The 22705-nt window shown below is 61.7% G+C and overlaps 4 protein-coding genes across 5 annotated transcripts; 3 read left to right on the forward strand and 1 right to left on the reverse strand.

Moving 5' to 3' along the window:
- The first annotated feature begins 1751 nt into the window (after window positions 1-1751).
- Window positions 1752-6017, forward strand: GLA (galactosidase alpha). The gene is made up of 7 exons (XM_068696546.1): window positions 1752-1944; window positions 2399-2573; window positions 2675-2852; window positions 4065-4156; window positions 4715-4876; window positions 5147-5344; window positions 5460-6017. The coding sequence occupies exons 1-7, from the start codon at window positions 1784-1786 to the stop codon at window positions 5721-5723; spliced, it is 1230 nt and encodes a 409-aa protein (XP_068552647.1). The 5' UTR covers window positions 1752-1783; the 3' UTR covers window positions 5724-6017.
- A 1372-nt stretch (window positions 6018-7389) lies between these two features.
- On the reverse strand, window positions 7390-9864 carry RPL36A (ribosomal protein L36a). Its single transcript, XM_068696550.1, has 5 exons — window positions 9754-9864; window positions 9416-9521; window positions 9229-9296; window positions 7565-7687; window positions 7390-7454 (listed from the first exon to the last, which is right to left on the reverse strand). Exons 1-5 carry the CDS (start codon window positions 9823-9825, stop codon window positions 7434-7436), a joined length of 390 nt encoding a protein of 129 aa, XP_068552651.1. The 5' UTR covers window positions 9826-9864; the 3' UTR covers window positions 7390-7433.
- Window positions 9865-11039: 1175 nt separating this feature from the next.
- BTK (Bruton tyrosine kinase) lies at window positions 11040-20527 on the forward strand. 2 transcript variants are annotated; one of them, XM_068696544.1, is made up of 20 exons: window positions 11040-11107; window positions 11875-11942; window positions 12971-13153; window positions 13256-13354; window positions 13466-13534; window positions 14018-14099; window positions 15431-15559; window positions 15658-15725; window positions 16165-16346; window positions 16663-16725; window positions 16858-16912; window positions 17189-17271; window positions 17371-17498; window positions 17773-17847; window positions 18253-18424; window positions 18687-18903; window positions 19330-19394; window positions 19854-19972; window positions 20089-20246; window positions 20331-20527. In XM_068696544.1, exons 3-20 carry the CDS (start codon window positions 13013-13015, stop codon window positions 20400-20402), a joined length of 1977 nt encoding a protein of 658 aa, XP_068552645.1. In that variant the 5' UTR covers window positions 11040-11107; window positions 11875-11942; window positions 12971-13012; the 3' UTR covers window positions 20403-20527. The 2 variants fall into 2 exon arrangements, with proteins under 2 accessions (XP_068552645.1, XP_068552646.1); XM_068696545.1 differs by having other exon boundaries at window positions 13469-13534.
- A 99-nt stretch (window positions 20528-20626) lies between these two features.
- TIMM8A (translocase of inner mitochondrial membrane 8A) lies at window positions 20627-21885 on the forward strand. Its single transcript, XM_068696551.1, has 2 exons — window positions 20627-20803; window positions 21055-21885. Exons 1-2 carry the CDS (start codon window positions 20681-20683, stop codon window positions 21214-21216), a joined length of 285 nt encoding a protein of 94 aa, XP_068552652.1. The 5' UTR covers window positions 20627-20680; the 3' UTR covers window positions 21217-21885.
- The last annotated feature ends 820 nt before the right edge of the window (window positions 21886-22705 follow it).

Below are 22705 nucleotides of genomic sequence, written 5' to 3' on the forward strand. Positions count from 1 at the left end.
CAAGCATCAATCTCCCTCTGTGCTCCCGGCCAAGTCGCACAGATCGGCTCTGTTGGGCACCCCGTACCTCGCAGCCCCATCGCCCCAACGGCCCCCAGAGAGGGTTTCTGCAGTGGGGAGGGGAGCAGGCAAGGCGCAGGCTGGCGGGCTGGGAGCCCGGGTTGTTCTGCTAGGAGAAACCAAACCTGCGATGCTCCCGTGTTCCTCCCTGCCTGGCCTCGCTGCTCTCCTTTACCGAGCAGCAGGTCAGGGCACATGGGGTCTGTTTGGGTAGAAAAGCTGGGGTCGGCCCTAAATCACCCTGATTACAAGAATTGGTGCTTCCCAGAAAAATAGAAAGAGTAAAAAACTGACACTGCAAGATAAACTGCATCGACTCTGGTTGCAGCCAAGCAGAGGGGGCCCTCGCTTTTGGCACCATGGTGGTGAATGTTTAGGGGAGCACTGCCACCCCACGGCCCCAAGGGCACCCCAGGAGCGTTTCTGGGGCCAGCAGCAGCCCTCAGCCCCTGCACAGTGCTCCCAGCTTGAGCCAGGAGCCACCGGGACACCCGCACTGCTGCTCTGGTGTGTCCCTGGGCCTGGGGGCAGCCGCAGTGCCCAGGCTGGGGGTGCAGCATGGGCAGCAGCCAGCCCAGGAGGCTCCATCCCGCAGAAAGCCCACAGACCTCCTCTGGGGCCGTTTCTCCCTTCCCTGCACGGTGCTGCACGTTCGGGACACGTCCTGGCTGCCGCAGGAGGCAGCCGTGGGCACGGGACCAGCAGCCGTGGCTGAGTTAATTGCCGGTGTAAATTGAAGTTAATGGAGTTACACCGGGTTAACGTGACTCCCAGATAGAAAAATCAGCACAATGGGTGCCGGCAGCTCCCTGCCTGCCTGCCAGCGCGGCGCTTATGGCCCCACAGCCTCGTGCGACCTGCCTCCTCCTGCCCCTGTGCACCCATGGGTGCTGCCTCCTCCTGCCCTGCTCCCCACCAGCCCCCAGGGCCCAGCACCCTGCAGGAGGCCTGGCAGCACCGTGCGGTGCCTGACTCTGCCCTTTTGTTGATCCTCACCCCAAAAAGGGGCTGGGGAACCCTGCTGGACCCACAGCACCCACCCAGCCACCCGCCTCGCTGTGGGGACGGCCCCAGGACAGCGAGGAGGGGTCACACATGGGACCAGGGGTGTGTGACCACAACAGGGAGCTGTGGGCTGTGGGATGGGGACGGGTGTCAGGCATGGGGGCTGGCGGGGACAGACAGACGGCTTTTGGGACAGGCTGACCACACCTGTGGGGCACGGTCGAGGCACCGGGTCTGGAGCGGGGGGCGGTTGTGTGGGGCACAGCGGGATGTGGCCAAGCCCCGTCAGCAGGGACAGGACAAGGGGCGCTGGGCACAGAATGGAGCCCAGGAAGCTCCGCAGCAAACGGGACAGAAACGGGACCGTGAGGGCTGTGGGGGCGCTGGGACTGCTGCGTGGGGAGGCTGTGGGGGCGCCTCTGGAGGTGTTAAAACATGGAGGGCTGCGGGGCATGGTGGTGCCTGGGGGTCCCTCCCAACCCCTGAATTTGTGTGACTGTGTGACTTTGGGACTGTTTTTACAACAAGGCGAGGACCCGAGCGCTCAGCTCGCCTCAGGCCCCGCGCCTGGCACTGCCCGGCCCCGCCATGGCCGCCAGGCCCCACACGGGGCAGCGGCGCCCCCTGGCGGGAGGGGGGGGGGGGGGGGGGCAGACATCGCCGGCCTTCGTCCCACGTGACCCCCTCCCCCAGCGTCACGTGACCGCGCGGCTCCATCATGGCGGCGGCCGTGCCGGGGCTGCTCCGGGTCCTGCTGCTGGCGGCGGCGGCGGCGGCGCTGGACAACGGCGTGGCCAGGACGCCGCCCATGGGCTGGCTGCACTGGGAGCGCTTCCTCTGCGCCACCGACTGCAGCGCGCAGCCCCGCCGCTGCGTCAGGTACGGACACGGGGGGTGGTGGTGGGGGGGTACTGGGGGTGACGGGGTCCCGGTACCGGGGTCCCGGGGGTGCCCGGGGTGCTGGGGTCCCGGGGGCCCGGTACCGAGGGTGCTGGGGTCCCAGGGGCCTGGTCCCGGGGGTCCTGGTGTGACTATGCCGGTGTCCTGGGGGTCCCGGGGGTGCCTGGTGTCCCAGGGTCCCGGTCCCAGGGGTCCCGGTGTGATGGGGTCCCGGTGCCCCGGGGTCCCAGAGGTGCCCGGTGTCCTGGTCCCGGAGTGCCCGGGGTGCTGGTGTCCTGGTGTCCTAGTCCGGAAGGTGCCCGATGTCCCAGGGTCCCAATCCCGGGGGTGCCCGGTGTCCTGGTCCCGGGGGTGCCCAGTGTCCCGGTGTCTTAGTCCCGGGGGTGCTGTCCCGGTGTCCTGGTCCCAATCCCCGCTGTGCTCCCGCCCGCAGCGAGCAGCTGTTCACCGAGATGGCCGACGTGATGGCGGCGGAGGGCTGGCGGGATGCAGGCTACCAGTACCTGTGCATCGACGACTGCTGGGCGGCCCCCACGCGGGACGAGCGCGGCAGGCTGCGGGCAGACCCCCGCCGCTTCCCCGGGGGCATCCAGCAGCTGGCGGACTACGTGAGTGAGCGCCGGGAGCGCGGTGGGACCGGGAGGCCGGGGGGGAAGCGGCCTCGGGGCCGGCACCCCAAGCCCTGGCCTCTGTCTGCTCCCGAGCCCAGGTGCACGCGCGGGGGCTGAAGCTGGGGATCTACAGCGACGTCGGGAACCAGACGTGCGCCGGCTTCCCCGGCAGCTACGGGCACTACGAGCTGGACGCCCAGACCTTCGCCTCGTGGGGCGTGGACCTGCTCAAGTTCGACGGCTGCAACTCCGGCTCGCTGGAGCTGCTGGCAGAAGGTGGGTGCATGGGCAAGGTGCTCAGCAGCGGTCCTGAGCCTCTGGGGATCTGCTTTTCTCCCCGAGCTCGCTTGTTTGAGGGATTTGCTTACAGAAGCAGGTAGGAGGCTGTGTGCCCGAGCTCAAGGTTTCTCTCTCCAAGGCCGTGAGTTTTGCTGGCCCAAGTGGTTTTTGGCTGCTCAGCCTCCCCCCTCCTGGAGCTTCGCTCGCAGGCAGGGCTTGAGGCAGCAGCTGCCTCACACCAGGGGCTGCGTGCTCTGGGGGCTCTGTGCAGAGTGCTGCATCAGCTCTTAGCACCACAGAGGCTTTGCCCTTCTGGAGTGCCTTCAATGGAGAGCTCGAAACACTTCATGCACTTAGCCCTTAGTCCCTCGGCGAGGCCGTGCCGTAATGGATCAGCTGCACGCCAGAACAGCTTGCGTCAGCTGCAGAAAGGCAGTTATCAGGGCTTTTAACAGCAAAAATTGAAGAGAGTTCTGGCGTGAAAAACCTCCTGGGGCTTGGAAGATGGTTTTCTGTTGACGGGGCTCTCCCTGCTGGCACAGTCAGCACCACAGCGTTGGCAGCAGGAGCCCTACGGTCCTGGCTGGGTCTGGCAGCGGGAACCTGCCCGAGTGACGATCCCGTCACAGCCAGCTGGTTGGGCGTACGCTGGCTGCTGGGGCCAGGAGCTCAGCTCAGCACCGCAGGCAGCAGCTAGGCTGGAAGCTGTTGTTGGCTGCTGTGTGTAACCCAGGTGCGATCCTGAAGCGGTTCCAGGAGGGAGAGCGGGCTCTTCATCCCCTCGCTGCTGATTAAAAGGGATGTAACAGGGCCGTCTGGGGACAAGGACAGGACAAAACTGGTGGCTTTGCATTCCTGCCCAGCCCATATGGCACAAGTCCTTCCTAAGGACATTTTCCTGCAACATTAACCACTGCAGCTGTGCCCAGCAGCTTGATAGATACCAACGTGTATTTCCCAGGAAAAAAACCACCACACAGCAAAACTGCAGCCTCTTCCCAGGGCTCTATCCCAGCCAAAACCAGGAGACAAAGTGATCAGCCTCAGAGCAGCAAGGCACTGAAGCTCGCCTTTCCCTGTGAGGCAGGAGGCTGGCTGCCTCCTTCAGCCTTGATTTTGCAAGAGTTGAACTGAAACCCGAACCTGTGACACTGGCTCAGTTCTCCGTGACCCAGGGGATTGTGTAACCTGTCCGCTCTCTTCCCTCAGGTTACAGGAGGATGTCTCTGGCCCTGAACAAGACTGGCAGACCCATCGTGTACTCCTGCGAATGGCCCTTCTACCTGAGGCCCATGCAGCAGGTGAGGAGCGTGTCTCAGGGCTGGCATCGCGCAGGGGGAGGAACAGGAAAGTGCTGAGAGTGCAGAGCAGCCTCCCAGGGAGCTCGCTGCTCTCTGCTCTGATGGAGAGCAGGACTGCAAGGTGGAGGAAAAACACCGGGTTTTTCCCAGAGGTGCACCTGAGGCCAGTCACTGCTCTGCCGAGAATTCAGCAGGATCCTGAATAGGAATCCTCCGTGGTGGTTATGAACACGTTTTTGCCAGCCAGGGTCCGTGGCTGATGCTTAGCTCTCCACCCACAGCTGGCAGGACAGGATGTGGCCATCCCTCCCACAGAGAGAAACGCGTTACTCACCGAAGGGTGTAAACCCGAGACACTGCAGTAATTAGTAGGATGTCACACCTTAGTGCCACTGCTCCCATCCCACCTTTGGTGAAGTCTGAGGGGATTTTCTGACAGAGCTCGGTGGTTCTGCCACCAAAAATATATGGCTCTGCCCCAAAATGTTGCTGATGCTTTGTGTACGTTCCTGACCTCACGCAGACAAGCTCTCTGGCTAATGATGCTCGTTTTGGCAGCCCAATTACACGGAGATCAAACAGTACTGCAACCACTGGAGGAACTTCTTTGATGTCTACGACTCTTGGAACAGCATCAAGAGCATCGTGGAGTGGACAGCGCTTCACCAGGACAGCATTGTGAAGATAGCTGGGCCGGGGGGCTGGAACGACCCTGACATGGCAAGTAGGGCAGCACCAGCACAAACTCCTTTCCTCGGCTGTGGGCAGAGGGAAGGATTTGAGGGAGAAATACCGGGGTAAAAGGCTCTGAGGGGGCCCTGGGATCAAGCACCCGATGAGAGAATTGCCACCCAACGGGCTGGTCTGGCTCCTGGCCTATCTAACCTGTCCCACCCTCAGCATCCTGTCATTTACGGGTGCTCAGCGTGGCGGCCCAGTTTCTCCCGGGCAGGCAGCATCACCAGGCACCTTTTTAATTTCCCATCACAGCTGGTGATCGGGAACTTCGGGCTGAGCTGGGACCAGGCGGTGACGCAGATGGCGATGTGGGCCATCATGGCTGCTCCCCTCTTCATGTCCAACGACCTGCGGCGCATCAGCCCCGAGGCCAAGTGGCTGCTGCAGAACAAAGAGGTGATCGCCATCAACCAGGATCCGCTGGGCAAGCAGGGATATCGCATCACCAAGGTACGGCCGAGCTGTTTTGGGTGCACAGGCTGCTGGCCTCCTCTGAGAGCAGCCAGCACCCAGGCTGTTCTCCCTCCCCTAACACACGCCTCGGGGTTTGTTCCCTCCTCGGCAGGACAAAAACTTCGAGCTCTGGGAGCGGCCGCTGTCGGGCGGCGCCTACGCGGTGGCGGTGCTGTACCAGCAGGAGATCGGGGGGCCGCAGAACTTCTCCTTCTCCCTCGCCTTCCTGGGTAACGGGCTGGCCTGCAACCCCGCCTGCTCCGTGCGGCAGGTGCTGCCCAGCAGCAGGGACTGGGGCGTGCACAGCTGGGTGTCCTCGCTCAGCGTGGAGGTGAACCCCACGGGCACCGTGCTGCTCAGGGTGGGCGTGCTGTAGGAGGAGGCACGCAGACACAACAGCCTCCGAGCGGGGTGCCTCTGTTCTGTCCTCATTCTTCACTCAACTGCTTCTCCAAGGGCTGCTCCTCTCATATTTATTTCCCCTTTCTGTGGTATCTCACCTAACTCCCCCTGTCCAGGGGGCTACAGGGGCCCCAGCTGCTGACACTCCCTGCCCGAAGACACTAAGGACAGATGTGGTGTCCTACAGCTCTCCAGGCTCAGCGGGGAAATGCAGCCCAGCTGCCTCGCTGCTGCTTTGCGAGCTGGGCTCTACAGGGACACTCAGCCCCCCCAAAAAAACACAGAAAAGCTGCCAAAGAAAGCCCACCCCCTCCTCAGAGCGTGGTTATCACTGAACTCAGGGACTGGCCTGGCTCGCTGCAGTTGTTGCTGTCTGCTCTCAGTGTTGAGGGCTGCTCCTTACCCCAGGAGCCCCCTACCTGTGGCTGGCGCTTCCCTCGAGACAGCAGCTCCCCTCCCCGCTCCTCGCAGGGCCCCTGGGGGCTCCTTCCCAACAGCACCGCCCTTCTCTTGCTGCTGGCAGCAGTCTTTAGGCTAAAGGTACACAGGTTCTTATGCAACTACCATGTATGTGTGCTCTCTGCCTGCCACACGATGCAGATGCCTTGATTTGTTCTGGTTGTGATTACAAACTCTAATTAAATTGTTCCCTAAAAAGGGTGAAGGTTTTTCATAGTTCTCCTGTGAGTGGGTTGCTGCCAGAGTGCAGGACAGCCTGTCCTAAAGCACACCACACTCTGCTGCTCAGCAGTCACCCCTCACTTGACGCTGACGTGCTGTGCTCGGGATTTTTCTTGTAAGGAAGATAACTCAGCGAGACGGGAGGCAGGCAGCTGAAGCCTGCTGTGCCAGCACCTCCTTCCAGCACAACACCCAGCTGGGGGAGCCAACGTGCATGGATCAGCCATCACTGCACGGCCACGAAGCTCGCAGCCTCCACAGGCAGCTCGGAGCTCTCAGAGCTGAGCTGCGGTGAGTAACCGCTGCCTGGCGGTGCACAGGATGCTTCCTCAAACACAGCCCCTGGTGCTAGCCGCTGGCTGCAGCACAGCCCAGCTGCTTGTGAGAAGTGTGTGAGGGCTGCTCAGGGGAGCTCAGGTTACCCCAGCTCTTCCTGGGTCAAAAAAACCACCAACATCACTGCTGCAAGGAATCTCACCTGCCTCCCCTCCAGGCCAAGCACTCAAAAAAAGCCTATCGGGGAGCTATGCAACTGCAACAGGCACTTTAAAGCCTTTTCCCAAATATTGCTTCACCTACCAATTCAGACTCACCACGGAGGCTTAAATTACTCCTAGAACACAGCTGCTGTAACAGGCACGAACTGTTTACAAAAGACAAGCTGCAGAAGTTTAGAAGCAGCCCTGCTGAAGGCAGGGTTCTGCCAGAGGTCCTCGTGTCAGCCCGAGGAGCACCCCCAGAAGCTGCTGGTGCACAAATCTGCAGAGCCTCGGGCTCAGCCATGCTTTATGTACCTCTTGGAACACCCTGAGGAGGTGCCAGCCGTGGGCAAGGTTTCTTCAAAACCCTTCCTAAGCCATCAAATCCAACTGCTCAGCTTTGTTCGGAATGCCTTCCAGCTGGGTTAAGGTACTCGCAAGTCCCTCCCCACCAAAAGCAGGAGACAGACAAGCAACAGATCTCTTCCAATTCCTTTAATATAGTACAAACTGCAGGATGGAGCTTAGAACTGGATCACCTGGCCCTGCAAAAAGGAAGAGACCATGAGTTTACTCCCACTGCATCTACCCTCCCCCAGCTCTGACAATGCTCTCCCATTCAGGGTACACCAACATTTGGGGTACCCCAACGTACCTTTCTCTTCTTGTCTCCTCCCAGCTCAAAGTGCTTGCACCTCTTAATCGCCAGCATCCGCTTGGACCTGCAGTTGGGCTCCACGCACTCCAGCCTCAGCACGATTTTCTTCGTGGTCTTGGCCTGGGAGAAGAGCAGCGGGTATCGGTGAGAAGTGCCCAGAAGCAGGGGACAGCCACTCCTGGGGACAGCCCGTTACCTGTGCTGCTTTAGATTCACCAGCTGATTCCTCAAATATAAAGAGGAAACCAGCAACGCAGCTGGGCTGCCTCCGTTAAACACAGCCTTAGAACACCAGTAAGAGAACTTAGTGATCTGTGCCTTCACCTGCTGTGGTGTTCTGTGTTTAGAAAGCACCGAGGAGCAGCCCCTTGTTCAGGGTGCAGGATGACAGCCCCGGCAGCATTCAGGGAGTTTGGCAGAGCGCCCACCAGAAGAAACACCCGAAAGCTGGCAAACCTTCCCCTGCAGGAGCAGTGTTGTGACGTGCTGAATGCAGACCTGCAGCTACTGACAAGAGCTGCTGATCGGAAGGCTGCGGAGGGAAGAACCCGAAGCTGTGAGGCCGCTGGAGCAGCGGGACAGAGCCGCAGCCTAGTGACAAACCCCAGCTGCTCACCCCCATGGCACTGGCTGGAGGGAAACAAACGGGGACGGCAGCGTGCAGCAGGGTGCCAAGCTGGGAGCAGTACTGCTGCTTCGGGTACCCTGCTTGCAGGAGCATCTCCTGCCAACTCTCCCAGCTTAAAAAAACCACCACCCTTTTTTCTTCCTGCTGGAAGCCTCCAGCAGAACACCAGGGCTTCCCAGCAGCTAGCCAAGTGGCTCTGTAAGCACAGCTACACAGTTAGCATGAGAACTTTTATAAATCTGTCAGGTTTTGCTTCCCTGCTGTAAATTTCAAGGTTTTTGTCCCCCATCTCCTAGCAGAAGGGGCACACAGAGGGGAAACATGCAGGAGGTCTACAATTCCAGGTACCCCGTAACCTACAAAAAGAGGGAGGATGGCAGCAGCACATCGCTCTAATGCACCGCTAACAGAACACAACACGCTTTCCACTGCTGCTTTGAGAGTCTCAGGAGAACAGCAGCTGTGATTTGCTGGCTCAGTGATACGGATTTCTTTGGAGAGCAGCCTGCAAGGAAAGCATTCTCCGTTCTGCAGTACCCCCAGGAGCTGGGAACTCTTGTACCCTTGCCAGTGAAGGCAGCCTGGCTATGCAGAGCCTCACACACCTGGAGAACAAGTTCCAAAGACAAACTACCGACGCTTTGAGAACATCTGGAAAGCTAACAGCAGGCTTTCTTTCCCTTTATCATATCCTTTAGCAAGGGGGACAACACTCCTTTCATTAAAAGCACCACTCCCATGAAGGCCATGCTGTCCTCAAGCAGCAGGATCCCTGCAGCAGCTGCTCCATAAACACAGGCTGCATCGCTCCAGCATGATCAAGGAATGTCTAAATGAGACAGAGCAGCTGGGGCAAACAGCAGACAGGGGTGGGAACTGTGTTCTTATACTCCTTAGACACCACTACCAGCGCAGAGCTGCCGCAGCACTGCTCGAGCACACAACCAGCCCGCGGCCGAGGAGGCAGATGTGTCCTGCTTCAGCAGGGTGTGAGGGCTGTGAAGATGCCACGGCTCAGAGAAGCCGCACTGACCTTCTTGCGGAAGATGGGCTTCGTCTGACCGCCATAGCCGCTCTGCTTCCTATCGTAGCGCCTCTTGCCTACAGGGGGAAACAAGCACATTGAGGCAACAGCCAACCACAAGCACCCCAGCCGCCAACCTCAGCCTCCAGCTGCCCCGCAGCGGCCCCGTTCCCACCCCAGCCGCCCCCGGGCTCACCCTGGGCGTACAGCGAGTCCTTGCCCTTCTTGTACTGCGTGACCTTGTGCGGCTGGTGCTTGCCGCACTTCTTGCAGTAGGTCCGGCGGGTCTTGGGCACGTTCACCTGCGGCAGCGGGGAGAGGCCGGGCGGTCAGCACGGCCTGGCCTGGCCTCCCCCCCATAAACCCCGTCCCCATCCCGCCGGGACAGGCCCCGCGCCCGCCGCCTCCCCCCGCCGCCGCTTCCCCGAGCGGCCCCCAGCTCGGGCAGGGCCCCGCGAGGCCGCTCCGAGGCGCGGCGGGGGCGGATGGCGGCGGATGGAGCCGGGCCCCCCGCCCCCGGCCGCCAGCACCCACCATCTTGGCGGCGGCACCCGAGGAGAAGGAGCGGGCCGGAAGCGGAAGGAGATGGGAGGGGGGGGGAGCCATAGAGAGGAGGGGAGCGGGGAGAGAGCGCCCCCTGCTGGAGGGAGGGGGAGGGGGCGGGAGGACATGGGGGCAAAGGGAAATGGGGTGCAGGGACATGGGGACATAGGGACATGAGATGCAGGGATATGGGGACATGAGGACATAGGGACATGGGTTACAGGGACATGGGGACATAAGGACATTGTGTGCAGCGATATGGGGACATGGGGTGCAGGGATATGGGGACTTAGGGCCATGGGGACATGGGGTACAGGGACATGGGGACATAGGGTCATGGGGTGCAGGGACATAGGGACATGGGGACATAGGAGTACAGGGACATGGAGACATAGGGCCATGGGGTACAGGGATATGGGGACATGGGGTGCAGGGATATGGGGAAATAGGGCCATAGGGCCATGGGGTGCAGGGATATGAGGACATGAGGACATAGGGACATGGGGTACAGGGACATGGGGACATAAGGACATGGGGTGAGGGGATATGGACACATGGGGACATGGGATGTAGGGATATGGGGATATGGGGACATGGGGTACAGGGACATGAGGTCATAGGGACATTGGGTGCAGGGATATGGGGACTTAGGGCCATGGGGACATGGCGTACAGGGATATGGGGACATAGAGTCATGGGGTGCAGGGATATGGGGATATGGGGACATGGGGTACAGGGACATAGGGATATGGGGACTTAGGGACATGGGGACATGGGGTACAGGGACATAGGGCTATGGGTTGTGGGGATATGGGGCAAGAGGACATGGGGACATGGGGTGCAGGGTGCATGGGGACATGGGTGGCCAGGGACATGGGGTGCAGGGACAAGGTGGGCAGGAGGAGGCCCCCGCCTGCTGTTCGTGCATGTCACCCCGCTGCCAACCCCAAATCCCAGCCCCACACCCCAGCCCCATGCCACCAACCTCAGCCCCTTCTCCCAGACCCCAAATCCAGCCCCGCCGCCCCTCCGTGCGGCCGCCCTGCTGCTGCTGCTGCTGCTGGCTCTGCGGAGCTGGCCCCGGCCATCTCCAGGAGGAAACGCAGCTGCTGCTCTGAGTGAGAAACCCCCAAAAAAAAAAAAAAAAAAAAAAAAAAAGGGGAACCGAAAGGGTGGGGTTGGCCGGCCGCGTCCTTCCTCCCTGCGCGGCCGACCCCACCATCCCTGCGTCGTGTCCCAGCCGCCCCGACCCGAGCCGAGCCGCGGGGCTGGGCCGCTCGGGGCGGGCGTGGGGCAGCGGGCGCAGCGGGACCCCGGCCGGCTGTAGGGCTGGCTGTAGGGCTCGGTAAGTGTGGGGTGTCGGGGTGGCACGGCCCTACTGCCGCGTGGCACGGGGACAGCCGGCGAGGGTGGCACGAGGGCTCCCGGCCTCACGCCTCCGCCGTCGGGCAGCGGGGAGGTGCTGGGGGGTGTGGGGTCGCGCTGAGAGGGGTGCCGGGGGGGTTTTGGGGTGCTGGGGGGCTTGGGGTTGTGCTGGAGCACGGTGTTGGGGCGCTGGATGGGTGCTCGTGGCGCTGGGGCAGGGCGCTGGGGAGGTGTGGGGGTGCTGCCGTCCACGTTCCCTCCTCCGCCTCCCAACCTTCATTTTTGTCACCCTCCGGGCTGTGCCCGAAATGAGGGGTTGGTGTCACCAGCCCTGGTTTGGGGGCAAGGACACCCCAGGCCCCTTCCCCTGTGCCCTACAGCGACAGGGACGTTCCCAGCCCGCCCCGTGGCCACCCGTGGTGACCATCGGGCTGCCCGTCGGGCCGGGGGGCACAGCGCAGAGCTCGGGCAGGCCCGGCGGCACCGGGTGCGGGGTGTGTGAGTGTCACAGCACGCCTGGCCGAGGTGTGACAATGGCAGGAAGTCACACCGGGGACGGGGACGGGGGGGGGGACGCTCGCAGCCACCCACTCACCCCCTCGGCTGCCCCAACGAGGCAGCGATGGCCGAGTGGGGAGGTAGGTGAGTCCTGCCGGGCTGGGGTGAGCCGGGCAGGGATCCAGGTGGGACATGGGGACATGGAGGCATCCCCCTGTGGCGCTCACCGTCCTTTCCCGCCCGCCTCAGAGGACGTGGTGAGGAGCTGCCCCTTCTGCCCCCCGCTGCTGGCGGTGACGCAGCTGCTGCGGCCCAAGGTAAGGCTCCCCGTGCCCCCACAGCTCAGCACCCCTGCCACAAGCACCCGCCCCGACCCCAATTCCCTTCGCCCCCATTCCCGGCTCAGCCAGAGGCTGCTGGTTCTCCTGGGAGGCTCCGAAAACTCAGCATTTCTGTGGTGTTTTGTATAAACCACCCAAATAGCCCAAAAGGATCCAGAAAGCAGGGCCGCTCACAGCGCCTTTGGTCCCTGCTGGGAGCGGGTTTGGTGCCCGGGTGGGCAGCACGGGGCTTGACCCCACTGCTCCGGGGTGAAGGGAGCAAAGCAGAGCTGAAGGTTTCCGTGCCCCCCACGAGGTGCAGGCAGGACCGGGGCTGGTCACAGCCTTGAGGGGTGTTGGAAACGTCCGGACCCATCCCTGGGGAGGGTCAGGGGGATTCAGGCACCTCTGGGTGCTGGCTGGGGGCAGCGCTTTGAGCCTGGCCCCCACGGAGCACTGCTGACACGGGGAAGGGAGCTCAGTGATGTCTGCGTGCTCCTGCAGCTCCACGGGCACGGGGGAAGGTGGCTGTAGGGCCACCCCGTGCTCTCAGCAGCACAGCACTGCGGGCATTCAGGGCTTTTTAGGGCTTTCAGGACTTCAGAGCCTGGGCTTTTAGGATCCTGCCCCCACAGCTGGCCCTCACGCGCTGCCAAGGCGGCACGGCCACAGCAGGCAGAGCCCGGGTGAGCAGCGGGAGGAAACGGCCCCCACAAACACCGCGGTGCTGAGGGGAGGAGGCAGGGTGCTGGGTGTCGCTGCTGGGCTCCACGCTCCTCCCCGAGGCGATGTTTCTCACAGCCTCCCCAGCTCCCTCCCTCTCCGTCCAGCCAGCCGCAGGGACCCCTCCGGCACCCCGCTGGAGCTGGAGCCTGCCGGCTGGCGGCTGGGTCCGTGGCATGGCCCCTCGAGGGGGGCAGTGACAGCCAGAGGTCACCCTATAAACACCCCGAACGTGCGTGAGGTCTGGCCGTGGGCAGGTTTTCGGCTGAGCAAGCGCCGTGTCGGTGTCACCCTGCACGCAGCACCCCGGGGAGCACGGCGTCGAGGCAGCCGGGGTGGCCGACATGGCCAGCGTCATCCTGGAGAGCATCTTCCTGAAGCGCTCGCAGCAGAAGAAGAAGACGTCGCCCCTCAACTTCAAGAAGCGCCTGTTCCTGCTGACGGAGAGCAAGCTGTCCTACTACGAGTACGACTTCGAGCGCGGGGTGAGTCTGCCAGGACTGTCCCTCGCCAGGACGAGGGGTGGGACGAGGGCCGGGGGCTCAGCAGCTCTTGGAGGTTGCTCGAACCCAGCCCGTCTCTCGCAGCGCCGAGGCAGCAAGAAGGGCTCGGTGGACATCGAGAAGATCACCTGCGTGGAGACGGTGGTGCCCGAAAACAACCCCCCCCCCGAGCGGCAGGTCCCGGTGAGGGTCCCCGCTTGTGTCCCCCGTCCTCTGGCTGGGGAGGTGGGCAGCAGCCCGGCCTGGGGGTGACGGGAGCTGGGGACAGTGATCGCCTCTGCCTCTCTCTTCCAGAAGAAGGGGGAGGATTACAACAACATGGAGCAGATCTCCATCATCGAGCGGTTCCCCTACCCCTTTCAGGTGAGTCCTTGTCACGCCCCCTTCACCAACCTGCTCCGCGGGGCTGGCACTGCACCGGGGTGAGGACAGCGAGGAGGACACGGGGACAAGCACAGCATCATTTTGGGGATGCCCATATCCTACGTCGGGCAGGCTGGAATTGGGCAGCTCTCTTGAAGGGGCGATGGGAAGCAGCTCCGAGCTTCATCCCGCAGCTTTCAGTTCCCTGGCCGATGCTGGAGGGATGCTCCCTGCCCGCTGCTCGCTCAGCCCCCAGCCCAGCTGCCCGCCCTCGCTGGCACCCCAGCGCACCGAAAGTCAGAGAAGGAAGTGGAAAGTCTCGGGGGAGGGGGCTTATTTATAACCTCCCTGTCATGGTCCCGCGAGCACCATGGGGCCCGCGCACACCGGCACGGCTCGTGCTCTGCACCGGCTGCCCGCGAGCCCCTGCTGCCCTGCTTCCCCCCGCGAGCCCCCAGCCCCGTGGACGTGTGTTGCCCGCAGGTGGTGTACGACGAGGGCCCCCTCTACGTCTTCTCCCCGACGGAGGAGCTGCGCAAACGCTGGATCCACCAGCTGAAGAGCGGTGAGTCCGGGCCGCCCCGGCTCCCCGTGCGAGCGATCGGGAGCTGCCGGCTGCGCGTGCAGCGTGACTCAGACTCTGGGTTTCCGGGGGCTCGCTGCCTCGTGGTTACTTTATCCCATATCTGCGGAAGAGCGAGCTCTATCAGAAGCTGCTCCCATGACGAGCGCAGTCACGAGGCCGTGCCCTACGTGCAGGGTTGGTAACGTCCCCGCGTTGGCACGAGCTGCCCCCCGAGGAGCTGGGTGCTCGCCTCCGCCGCCTGCTGATCCCTGCAGCACCACAGCCACGCTGAGCGAGGTGCCTTGCCTTCCCACAAACCTGCTCCAAATCAGCTCGAGCAGCCTCAGAAGTTGCTGAGGGCAGGAGGAAATGGCAGATGTGGCCACACCAGCACGAGGGGGAGGTAGAGCCCTCGGTGCTTTAGGAAGGAAACGAGGATGAAAAGCCTGAGTGGGGGCTTGGGAGCGTTTCCCAGCCCGTCCCGAGCCTCGCACGGTGCTGCTGAGCTGCTGCTGAGCTGCAGGGCTGCTCTCCCCTCGAGCTGGGAGCACGCCGAGGCAACAGAGGGGCTGGGGTGCTTGCGGTCAGACAAAATCTGATGGAGCTGCCCGTGTGTGCCTCTCGATGCGTGCGTATCTCCTGCGGCTTCGTGCTGCCGGGGTTAGATTAGCTGCTCGAATTGACACGGGGAAGTTTGCCCGAGCGAGGCGGAAGCAGAGCAGGCTGATAACGGGGAAGTCAGTTATTTCATGCCAGCCCTGCTCTGCCCCAGCAGCCGGCCCCGGCCACACTTCCCTGCTCGAGGAGGGGGGTGCTGCGGCTGCTGAAGCCTGGCGAGGGAGCAGCCACCCAGCAAGGGAGGTCCCCGAGCGGGCAGGGGACGGTGGCGGCATCCTGCTCTGCCCACAGGCAAGCCAGCTCCATCGCTTTTGAAAACTGGGCCTCAAAATGCTGCAGACCACAAGCCTCGACAGCCCAGGGCACGTTTCAGCTGGCAGGAGGACTGGTCGCAGCGGGAGCTGGCACTCCGAGCGCGTTTGCGTCCCTTTGTAGGGCTGCCAAAGAGCTTTGATCAAATCTGGGAGGAAAGGGCTGGCCCTCCCTCGCCAGGAGGTTGGTGTCACAGGGCTTGCATCGCCGTGGCACCGAGACAAAAGCAGTGCACTGAGGGAAACCCGAGCAGCAGAGCCACACAGCTGCGTATCAGGGGCAGAGCAGCGGGTGAAATGATTTATTGGGGCTGATCGTCTGCACTGGGGGAGCACAAAACTCTCAGCAGCGGGCTGGGGACGGAGCGCTGGGTCACACACAGCTCCCCTCCTCTGCCGCAGTGATCCGCTACAACAGCGACCTGGTGCAGAAATACCACCCCTGCTTCTGGATCGACGGCCAGTACCTGTGCTGCTCCCAGACCGCCAAGAACGCCATGGGCTGCAAGATCCTGGAGAGCAGGAACGGCAGTAAGGCACCGGGCACCCTCCCCTTGCCTGGCCCCAGCCCCGGGGACCTCCCAGCTGCCCGACACAGCTCTCACCTTTGTGGTTCTTGTGTTGTGAAGGTTTAAAAGTTGGGCGGTCACATCGCAAAACAAAGAAGCCTCTTCCCCCTACTCCCGAGGAGGACGAGGTAAGGGCCAGCAAACGTGGGTGTTGAAGGAGAGGTCAGCCTGGGAAAAGCCAACACAGCGTGGCTCAGAGGTTTGCAGGCTGGGAATTGGCTCTGGAGAGAGATGGAAGGGGAAGGAGCTTGAACCAGGGGATGGAGCCCAAAGACCCAGAGGAAAGTCAAATGATCGCACCCCCAGGGGAGCTAGGGAGAGAGAGAAACCCTGATATAGGGTGGGGGAATCACGGGTTAAACCCAAAGGTACAGAGAAAAAACTTACCTTTGGTGAAGACGCCTCCAAGGAGGAATTGTTGCAATAAAAGCAGTGGGGTGGATCGATCTCTTGGTGGAGTTGTGTGGGAGCTGAGACAAACGCTGTGCTGACCCGGCCAGCCTCAGCCTGCAAACAGCGTGCCTGCCTGCCTCACCCTGTGCCCTGCTCTCCCTTTCTCTGGGGAAGATGGTGATGAAGCCCCTGCCTCCCGAGCCAGCCCCCGTCGCGGCGGGCGAGATGAAGAAGGTGGTGGCCCTGTACGACTACCTGCCGATGAACGCGCAGGACCTGCAGCTGCAGAAGGGCGAGGAGTACTTCATCCTGGAGGAGAGCCACCTGCCCTGGTGGAAAGCCCGTGACAAGAACGGGTAAGGGCTCCAGCACCTTGTGTCCCAGCCCAGCGTCACCCCTGGGGTGGCCCCAGGGACACCCACCCGGCACTGGGGATCCCAGACTGGTCCCAGGCTCTCAGACTGGTTGGTTCTTCGCTCCACGGGCTGAGACAGGCTGCACCAGCTGGCACATGAGGAGGGGGAGGGAGACACAACAGGGTGTGATGGTACCAGCCATCCCCAAGCATGAGCACTGCAGGGTTTGTGCTGAGGTTTTTGAGCTTTTCTGCTCAGATTTCTGGGGCAGGAACCTCCTCCATCGGTGCATGACCAACCCTTTTTCACCCTGCAGGAGGGAAGGATACATCCCCAGCAACTACGTCACCGAAACCAGCAATTCCCTGGAGATCTTTGAGTGAGTAGGGGAAGGCACGGGGCCGTGGCAAGTTGTGCTGGGTCAGGGCCTTTCTACGTTCAGTCCTGGGTCAGCGGGGCTGGGGACAGCGGTGGCTGGGGCACGTCCCTGACAGCTGTGTCCCTGTCCCAGGTGGTACTCCAAGAACATCACCCGGAGCCAAGCGGAGCAGCTGCTGAAGCAGGAGGTGAGTGTTGGCTCGCGGGGCTGGGTCCTCCACGCACGTGGCCTCTGTGGGCTGCTCTCAGCCCTTCCACTGCAGCCAACAAGGACAGAGCTGGGGAGCTCTGGCCCAGAATGACTTGGGGGGCACGCCAGGAGGTGCTCCCCGGGCAGGAGCTGGAAGCAAGACTCCTTTAACTCATTGCACCATCTCCAGACATGCTGTGGTTGTCCCTCTATTTTAAGTCCCACCTCCTGCAATCACCCCCTTACAAATACCCATCCCCTCTCTCTCTTTTAGGGTAAGGAAGGGGGCTTCATTGTCCGAGACTCTACCAGCAAGACAGGGAAATACACCGTGTCCGTCTACGCCAAGTCCTCTGTGTAAGTGGATGCAGGAATAGCTCGTTCCTGCCTGGGAGGGCCTCTCCGGGCACCTCTCGCCCTCTGCCTGCCCTCCAACCCCACACGCTGTCTCCCCAGAGACCTCCAGGGCATGATCCGCCACTACGTCGTGTGCTGCACCCCGCAGAATCAGTACTACCTGGCCGAAAAGCACCTCTTCAACACCATCCCGGAGCTCATCACGTACCATCAGCACAACTCCGCCGGTGAGCGCCCGTGGGCATGGGCAGAGCTGGCAGCTGGGAGCAACCTTGTTCCTTTTTATTGATCTGGACAAAAGCAAAACATGAGCATATCCCTCGTAAGCCACCCACCAGCATGGGTTCCCAGCTGATAGCACCTCAGGCAGGGCAAAAGGAGGGGAGGGTGCAGCCCAGGGAAAGCTGGAACAAGAATCTTCCAAGCTGTGACAGTCTCAAAGAGAGGACAGGGCCAGAGCGAGGCCACCAGTGCTTATACAGACACCTTTCTGTGTTTCAGGGCTCATATCCAGGCTGAAGCATCCCGTGTCTCAGCACCGGAAAAGTGCCCCTTCCACAGCTGGCCTGGGCTACGGTAAGCTGCCCCGGGCTGCCTCCAGCTTCCCTGCCCGTGGGGCCTGAGGGGCACCCAGCACGGGCTCCCTTCCTTCTGTAACCTGCCAGGGCTGGGATCCCGGCTGTCCCCTCGCAGCAGGGCCCGCAGCATCCCCAGGGATCCCTGCCCTGCTCCCACTGGCCCTCTGGGGTCAGTACCGAGAGACGTGCAGGCTGCTTTGCTCCCCATCCCCTGGAGGAACACGTCCTGCACATTAGGGATTTTCTCTGATGTTTTTTTCAGGCATGCTTGTGATTTTTCAGGGTGATTTTTTGGGGGGCAGCACGCATCTGTGAGCTCCTCCCGGACCAGCTAGATGAGATGACCGGGAACGTGCTGCGGGGAGGGCACCTGCAGCCCCCTCACCCTCACGCTCTGTCCTAGGGTCGTGGGAGATTGACCCCAAGGACCTGACCTTCCTGAAGGAACTGGGGACGGGGCAGTTCGGCGTGGTGAAGTACGGGAAGTGGAGAGGCCAGTACGACGTGGCCATCAAGATGATCAGGGAGGGCTCCATGTCAGAGGACGAGTTTATCGACGAAGCCAAAGTCATGATGTAAGTGTGAGCAGCCCCCAGGGGGGCGCAGGATGCGTCCTGTCAGGGTGCCTGGTTTGGAGGGACAGCACCGGGCAGCCTCGCACACCGAAATGCACCCACACTGCGAGAGATTTCTCCTTTTGTGCTCGTTTGCCACTGAGCTTTCCACCAGCAGCTGGGGCAGGAGCACTTTGCCAAGCTCTCCCTCCCCTTACCCAATGATGCTTTTGCGGCTTGGCCCTGCAGATGCTCAGGATTGCCCTTCTTGCCCCCAACACAGGAACCTGTCTCACGAGAAGCTGGTGCAGCTCTACGGGGTGTGCACGAAGCAGCGCCCCATCTTCATCATCACCGAGTACATGGCCAACGGCTGCCTCCTGAACTTCCTGAGGGAAACGCGGCGGCGCTTCCAGCCTTCCGAGCTGCTGGAGATGTGCAAAGACGTCTGTGAGGCTATGGAGTACCTGGAGTCCAAGCAGTTCCTGCACCGAGACCTGGTAGGGATGTGGCTGAAGGACACGTCTCCAGCTCAGTGGGACCTACAGCACGTTCTAGACAGGGCAGGACTGGGCAGCTTTCCAGGGGACTGGAAATGCATTTTTAGCTAGGGCAGGGCTTTGCATCAGGCAGCATCCCTGGCTCAGATGCAGAGAGGGGGAACTTCAACCTCATGAAGAGCTGAGCCTGGTTTGTCAAGCCTCTGACTGGCACTGCCAGATTGCGGTGCTGCTCTGTGGGGTGTTGGAGGGAGTCCTGGTGCTGTGCCAGCACTGCTCAGCAGTAGACAAAACACTGGTGTGATAGCAGTGCTGTTCTCGCTCCCAGTGCAGAGCACGGCACTGTTTGGGCCAGTGTAGGGAAAGTTACCTCCATCCCAGCCAGACCCAGCACAGCAGTGACTGCCTCCATCTCTCCACCCACAGGCTGCTCGCAACTGTTTGGTGAATGACCAAGGGATTGTGAAAGTCTCAGATTTTGGCCTTTCCAGGTCCGGTAGCCATGTCTGTGTCACTTTCCTGTCTCAATTCTACATCTCCAGTCTCCTCTGCACTTTAGTCTTTCTCCCCCACCATTCTCCAGGTCTGCTTTTCCTCTGCTTTCTCCCAGCTTTCATCTACCTGGCTCAACCTTCCGCCTCCCCCCTTTCCAACATCCCTTTCTTACTTCCCTCATCCCCGTTCCCCTTCTTGCCACTTCTTTCCCCCGCCTCTAATCTCCTGGCTGCAGCCACATCCCACATCCCAGTTCTGCCTCTTGTGATGCTGTGTCACTGGAGCCCTTCCCCAGCCTCGACTAACACGTGCTTGTTTGCGAAGAGACACTTTCGCCTGCTGAAACCCACGCAGAGCACAAACTCTGAAAGCCGTAGATTCCTTTTGGGGTCGATTGGTTGCATGCAGACAAGTGAAACCAGGGACGGCTGCCCTGATCTGTTTGTCTGCTGCAGATACGTTCTAGACGACGAGTACACAAGCTCCATGGGGACAAAGTTCCCAGTTCGGTGGTCCCCTCCCGAAGTGCTTCTGTACAGCAAGTTCAGCAGCAAGTCCGACGTCTGGGCTTTTGGTAAGAGCGCAGCATTAATGACTCAGGGGTGGCCCAAAACCCGCGAGCTCCTCCACAAACCAACATCAGGCACAGATGTGGCCGTGCCCTGAGGCGTCCCCCGTTTGCCACCACAGGCGTGCTGATGTGGGAGGTGTACTCTCTGGGGAAGATGCCCTACGAGCGGTTCAACAACAGCGAGACGACGGAGCACGTCATCCAGGGCCTGCGCCTCTACCGCCCGCAGCAGGCGTCGGAGCGCGTCTACGCCATCATGTACAGCTGCTGGCACGAGGTGAGGTTACCTCCCATGCCCCCTCACCCTGCAGCTCCCGGGGGCGGCGGGGCAGCACCCCACAGCTGCCGTGTCGCCCCACAGAAAGCCGAGGAGCGCCCCACGTTCACCGCGCTGCTGGCCGGCATCCTGGACATCACAGATGAGGAGCCGTGAGCGCCGGGCGGGCTGGCCCCGCTCCCCCCCCACCATCATCACCATCACCACGACCACCACGACGCCTTCCATCACCCCACAGCCCCCTCAGTGCACAATAAACGGCGGCAGAGCCGCGAAGCCCCCCTCAGCTCCTCCTCCCCGCCTCCCTCCCTGCCGCCCCGCCATAAGATGGCGGCGGGGCCTGCGCAGTGCTCGCGGAAGGGGCCGGGGCTGGGGGAGGAAGGGGAGGAAAGGAAGGGAAGGGGCGGGCGGCGGCACCACGCGAAGGTCGCGGCATGGAGGCGCCGGGAGGCGGCGGGCTGGGGGGGGCCGACCCGCAGCTGCAGCGCTTCATCGAGGTGGAGACGCAGAAGCAGCGCTTCCAGCAGCTGGTGCACCAAATGACCGAGCTGTGCTGGGTACGGCGCGGGGAGGAGGAGGAGGGTGAAGGGGGTGAAGGAGATGAAGGGGGTGAAGGAGGTGAAGGGGGTGAAGGAGGTGAAGGGGGTGAAGGAGATGAAGGGGGTGAAGGAGGTGAAGGGGGTGAAGGAGGTGAAGGGGGTGAAGGGGGATGGGGGGCTCCCGTCGAGCACGGGGGGTGCGGGGGGGATGCCCCCGGGGGTCGCGGTGCCCCCCGAGAACCAAGGGCGGCCCCCGCTCCGCTCTGCAGGAGAAGTGCATGGACAAGCCGGGGCCGAAGCTGGACAGCCGGGCCGAGACGTGCTTCGTCAACTGCGTGGAGCGCTTCATCGACACCAGCCAGTTCATCCTCAACCGGCTGGAGCAGACGCAGAAGTCCAAGTCGGCCTTCTCGGAGAGCCTGTCCGACTGAGCGCCGCCCGCCGCCCCCCGTGCGGCTCCACGGTGCGAGCCGGCCGTCCCCAACGAGCCCAGGTCACCTCTGGGGGGTTAGGAGATCGTCTTGGGAAAGGTGCAGCCAGATGAGAGCCCGTCACAGGTACGCACGCTGCTCCTCCGCACGGCGTCGTGCTGCTCCCGTCCCCGGCCGCCGGGAAGGATCCTCGCACCGGGACGCGGATGCAGCGCACGAGGTCCGGGCGGTGGGGACGCCTAGAAGGAGGGGTGGCGATGCTCACCCCAGGGCTGCTCCCAGCGCTGAGGGGAACCTTACCGCAGGGCAAGGCGAGCCTGCGACCGCTGCCTTAAACGGTGCTGCACCCGCGTTGGTGGCGCAGGACTCGGCTTCCTCGCTAGGTGCTAACGAGCCTCGCGCTTCCCATGGCCGTGCGCTGCGACTGGAAGGAGAGCAGCAGGACTGCACCAGCACGGACACCCCCAGCCCGGAGAGCTTCCTGGGTGTAGCCAATACCCCGGGCAGCGACACTACTGGAAAACATTTCAAGGCTTCTGCAGGGTAAAGTCCTTCATGCGGCCGAGTGGCAAAGTTTCAAATTGCAGCACAGCTCTCTCAAAACTGACTTGCTCCGTTCACTGCTTTCCCCTAGACGATGTAATAAATGTTAACTGGGTCAATTTTTAATATGAGGTTCTCCTTTGTTCAGATCGCTGGGAAATGAAAATCTGGCCGCTTTGTTCGTTCCCAGTGATTCTATTTACTGCAAAATCAGAAGGGAAGGGGGAGTAGTTATCTTCTGACTAGACAGCCTGCTGTGAATTCTGATTTGTAGCTCAGTGAATTTGGTTCCATGAATCAAACCTCATGTTTGAGGCCTTTGTTCCTCTTCCCCAAACGGGAATGGCACCTGCTTTCCTGAATGGGACTAGTTTCTTCAGAGAGACTAAAATTGCAGAATAAATGTAGCCAGCTACTTTATAACTAGCTGCACCTTTATCTGTGATCACTGGAGGGAGGCCTGTGCCCATGTCTTCTGGACTTTTGCCCCTAGGAAACGGTGTGGAGCTTTTAACTGGAAAAACAACAAACGGCTACTAATCCACCCCGAAACACAGTGTAGCATTTCAGCAGTAGGGCATGGCTCTGGGAAGCACGGAGTGACCCACCTTATGAACCTGTGGTGGCTTGGAGCCCTCTAGAGAAACCTGGTGAATTGGTTCTGCACACAACAGTGCTGTGGGTGGTTGGACGGGGCGTGTGGGGTGCCTAACACGGGTGTCTTGGAGCCAGCAGCCTTTCTGGAAATAAGTTCAGGACATGTGAAGTAGAGCTATGTGTATACAAACCTGTGTAAGCGAGGGCGCAGCTATCTAGCTATCTTTCAGAAGTTTACCTCAATAGCTAAGGACTGTTAGGTCACTCCTGTTCTCACCACGAGCCATTGCCCCTCCTGTCCCTGCCTTGCATTTCTCTTGGGCACCCACGCTGTGCTTGTATTGCTGCA

The sequence above is a fragment of the Anas acuta genome, chromosome 13 (assembly GCF_963932015.1).
Source record: "Anas acuta chromosome 13, bAnaAcu1.1, whole genome shotgun sequence".
Taxonomy (NCBI): domain Eukaryota; kingdom Metazoa; phylum Chordata; class Aves; order Anseriformes; family Anatidae; genus Anas; species Anas acuta.

What these genes read in the sequence shown, in the direction of transcription:
- GLA (XM_068696546.1), top strand. Translation starts at nt 1,784, where the DNA reads ATGGCGGCGGCCGTGCCGGGGCTGCTCCGGGTCCTGCTGCTGGCGGCG. An exon ending in CAGCCCCGCCGCTGCGTCAG is followed by an intron (nt 1,945 to 2,398) that starts GTACGGACACGG and finishes TCCCGCCCGCAG; the next exon opens with CGAGCAGCTGTTCACCGAGA. An exon ending in GCTGGAGCTGCTGGCAGAAG is followed by an intron (nt 2,853 to 4,064) that starts GTGGGTGCATGG and finishes CTCTTCCCTCAG; the next exon opens with GTTACAGGAGGATGTCTCTG.
- RPL36A (XM_068696550.1), bottom strand. Translation starts at nt 9,825, where the DNA reads ATGGCTCCCCCCCCCTCCCATCTCCTTCCGCTTCCGGCCCGCTCCTTC. An exon ending in CGGGTGCCGCCGCCAAGATG is followed by an intron (nt 9,522 to 9,753) that starts GTGGGTGCTGGC and finishes CCGCTGCCGCAG; the next exon opens with GTGAACGTGCCCAAGACCCG. An exon ending in GAGGAGACAAGAAGAGAAAG is followed by an intron (nt 7,455 to 7,564) that starts GTACGTTGGGGT and finishes TCCTTTTTGCAG; the next exon opens with GGCCAGGTGATCCAGTTCTA.
- TIMM8A (XM_068696551.1), top strand. Translation starts at nt 20,681, where the DNA reads ATGGAGGCGCCGGGAGGCGGCGGGCTGGGGGGGGCCGACCCGCAGCTG. An exon ending in AAATGACCGAGCTGTGCTGG is followed by an intron (nt 20,804 to 21,054) that starts GTACGGCGCGGG and finishes TCCGCTCTGCAG; the next exon opens with GAGAAGTGCATGGACAAGCC.
- BTK (XM_068696544.1), top strand. Translation starts at nt 13,013, where the DNA reads ATGGCCAGCGTCATCCTGGAGAGCATCTTCCTGAAGCGCTCGCAGCAG. An exon ending in AATTCCCTGGAGATCTTTGA is followed by an intron (nt 16,726 to 16,857) that starts GTGAGTAGGGGA and finishes TCCCTGTCCCAG; the next exon opens with GTGGTACTCCAAGAACATCA. An exon ending in TCAGATTTTGGCCTTTCCAG is followed by an intron (nt 19,395 to 19,853) that starts GTCCGGTAGCCA and finishes TGTCTGCTGCAG; the next exon opens with ATACGTTCTAGACGACGAGT.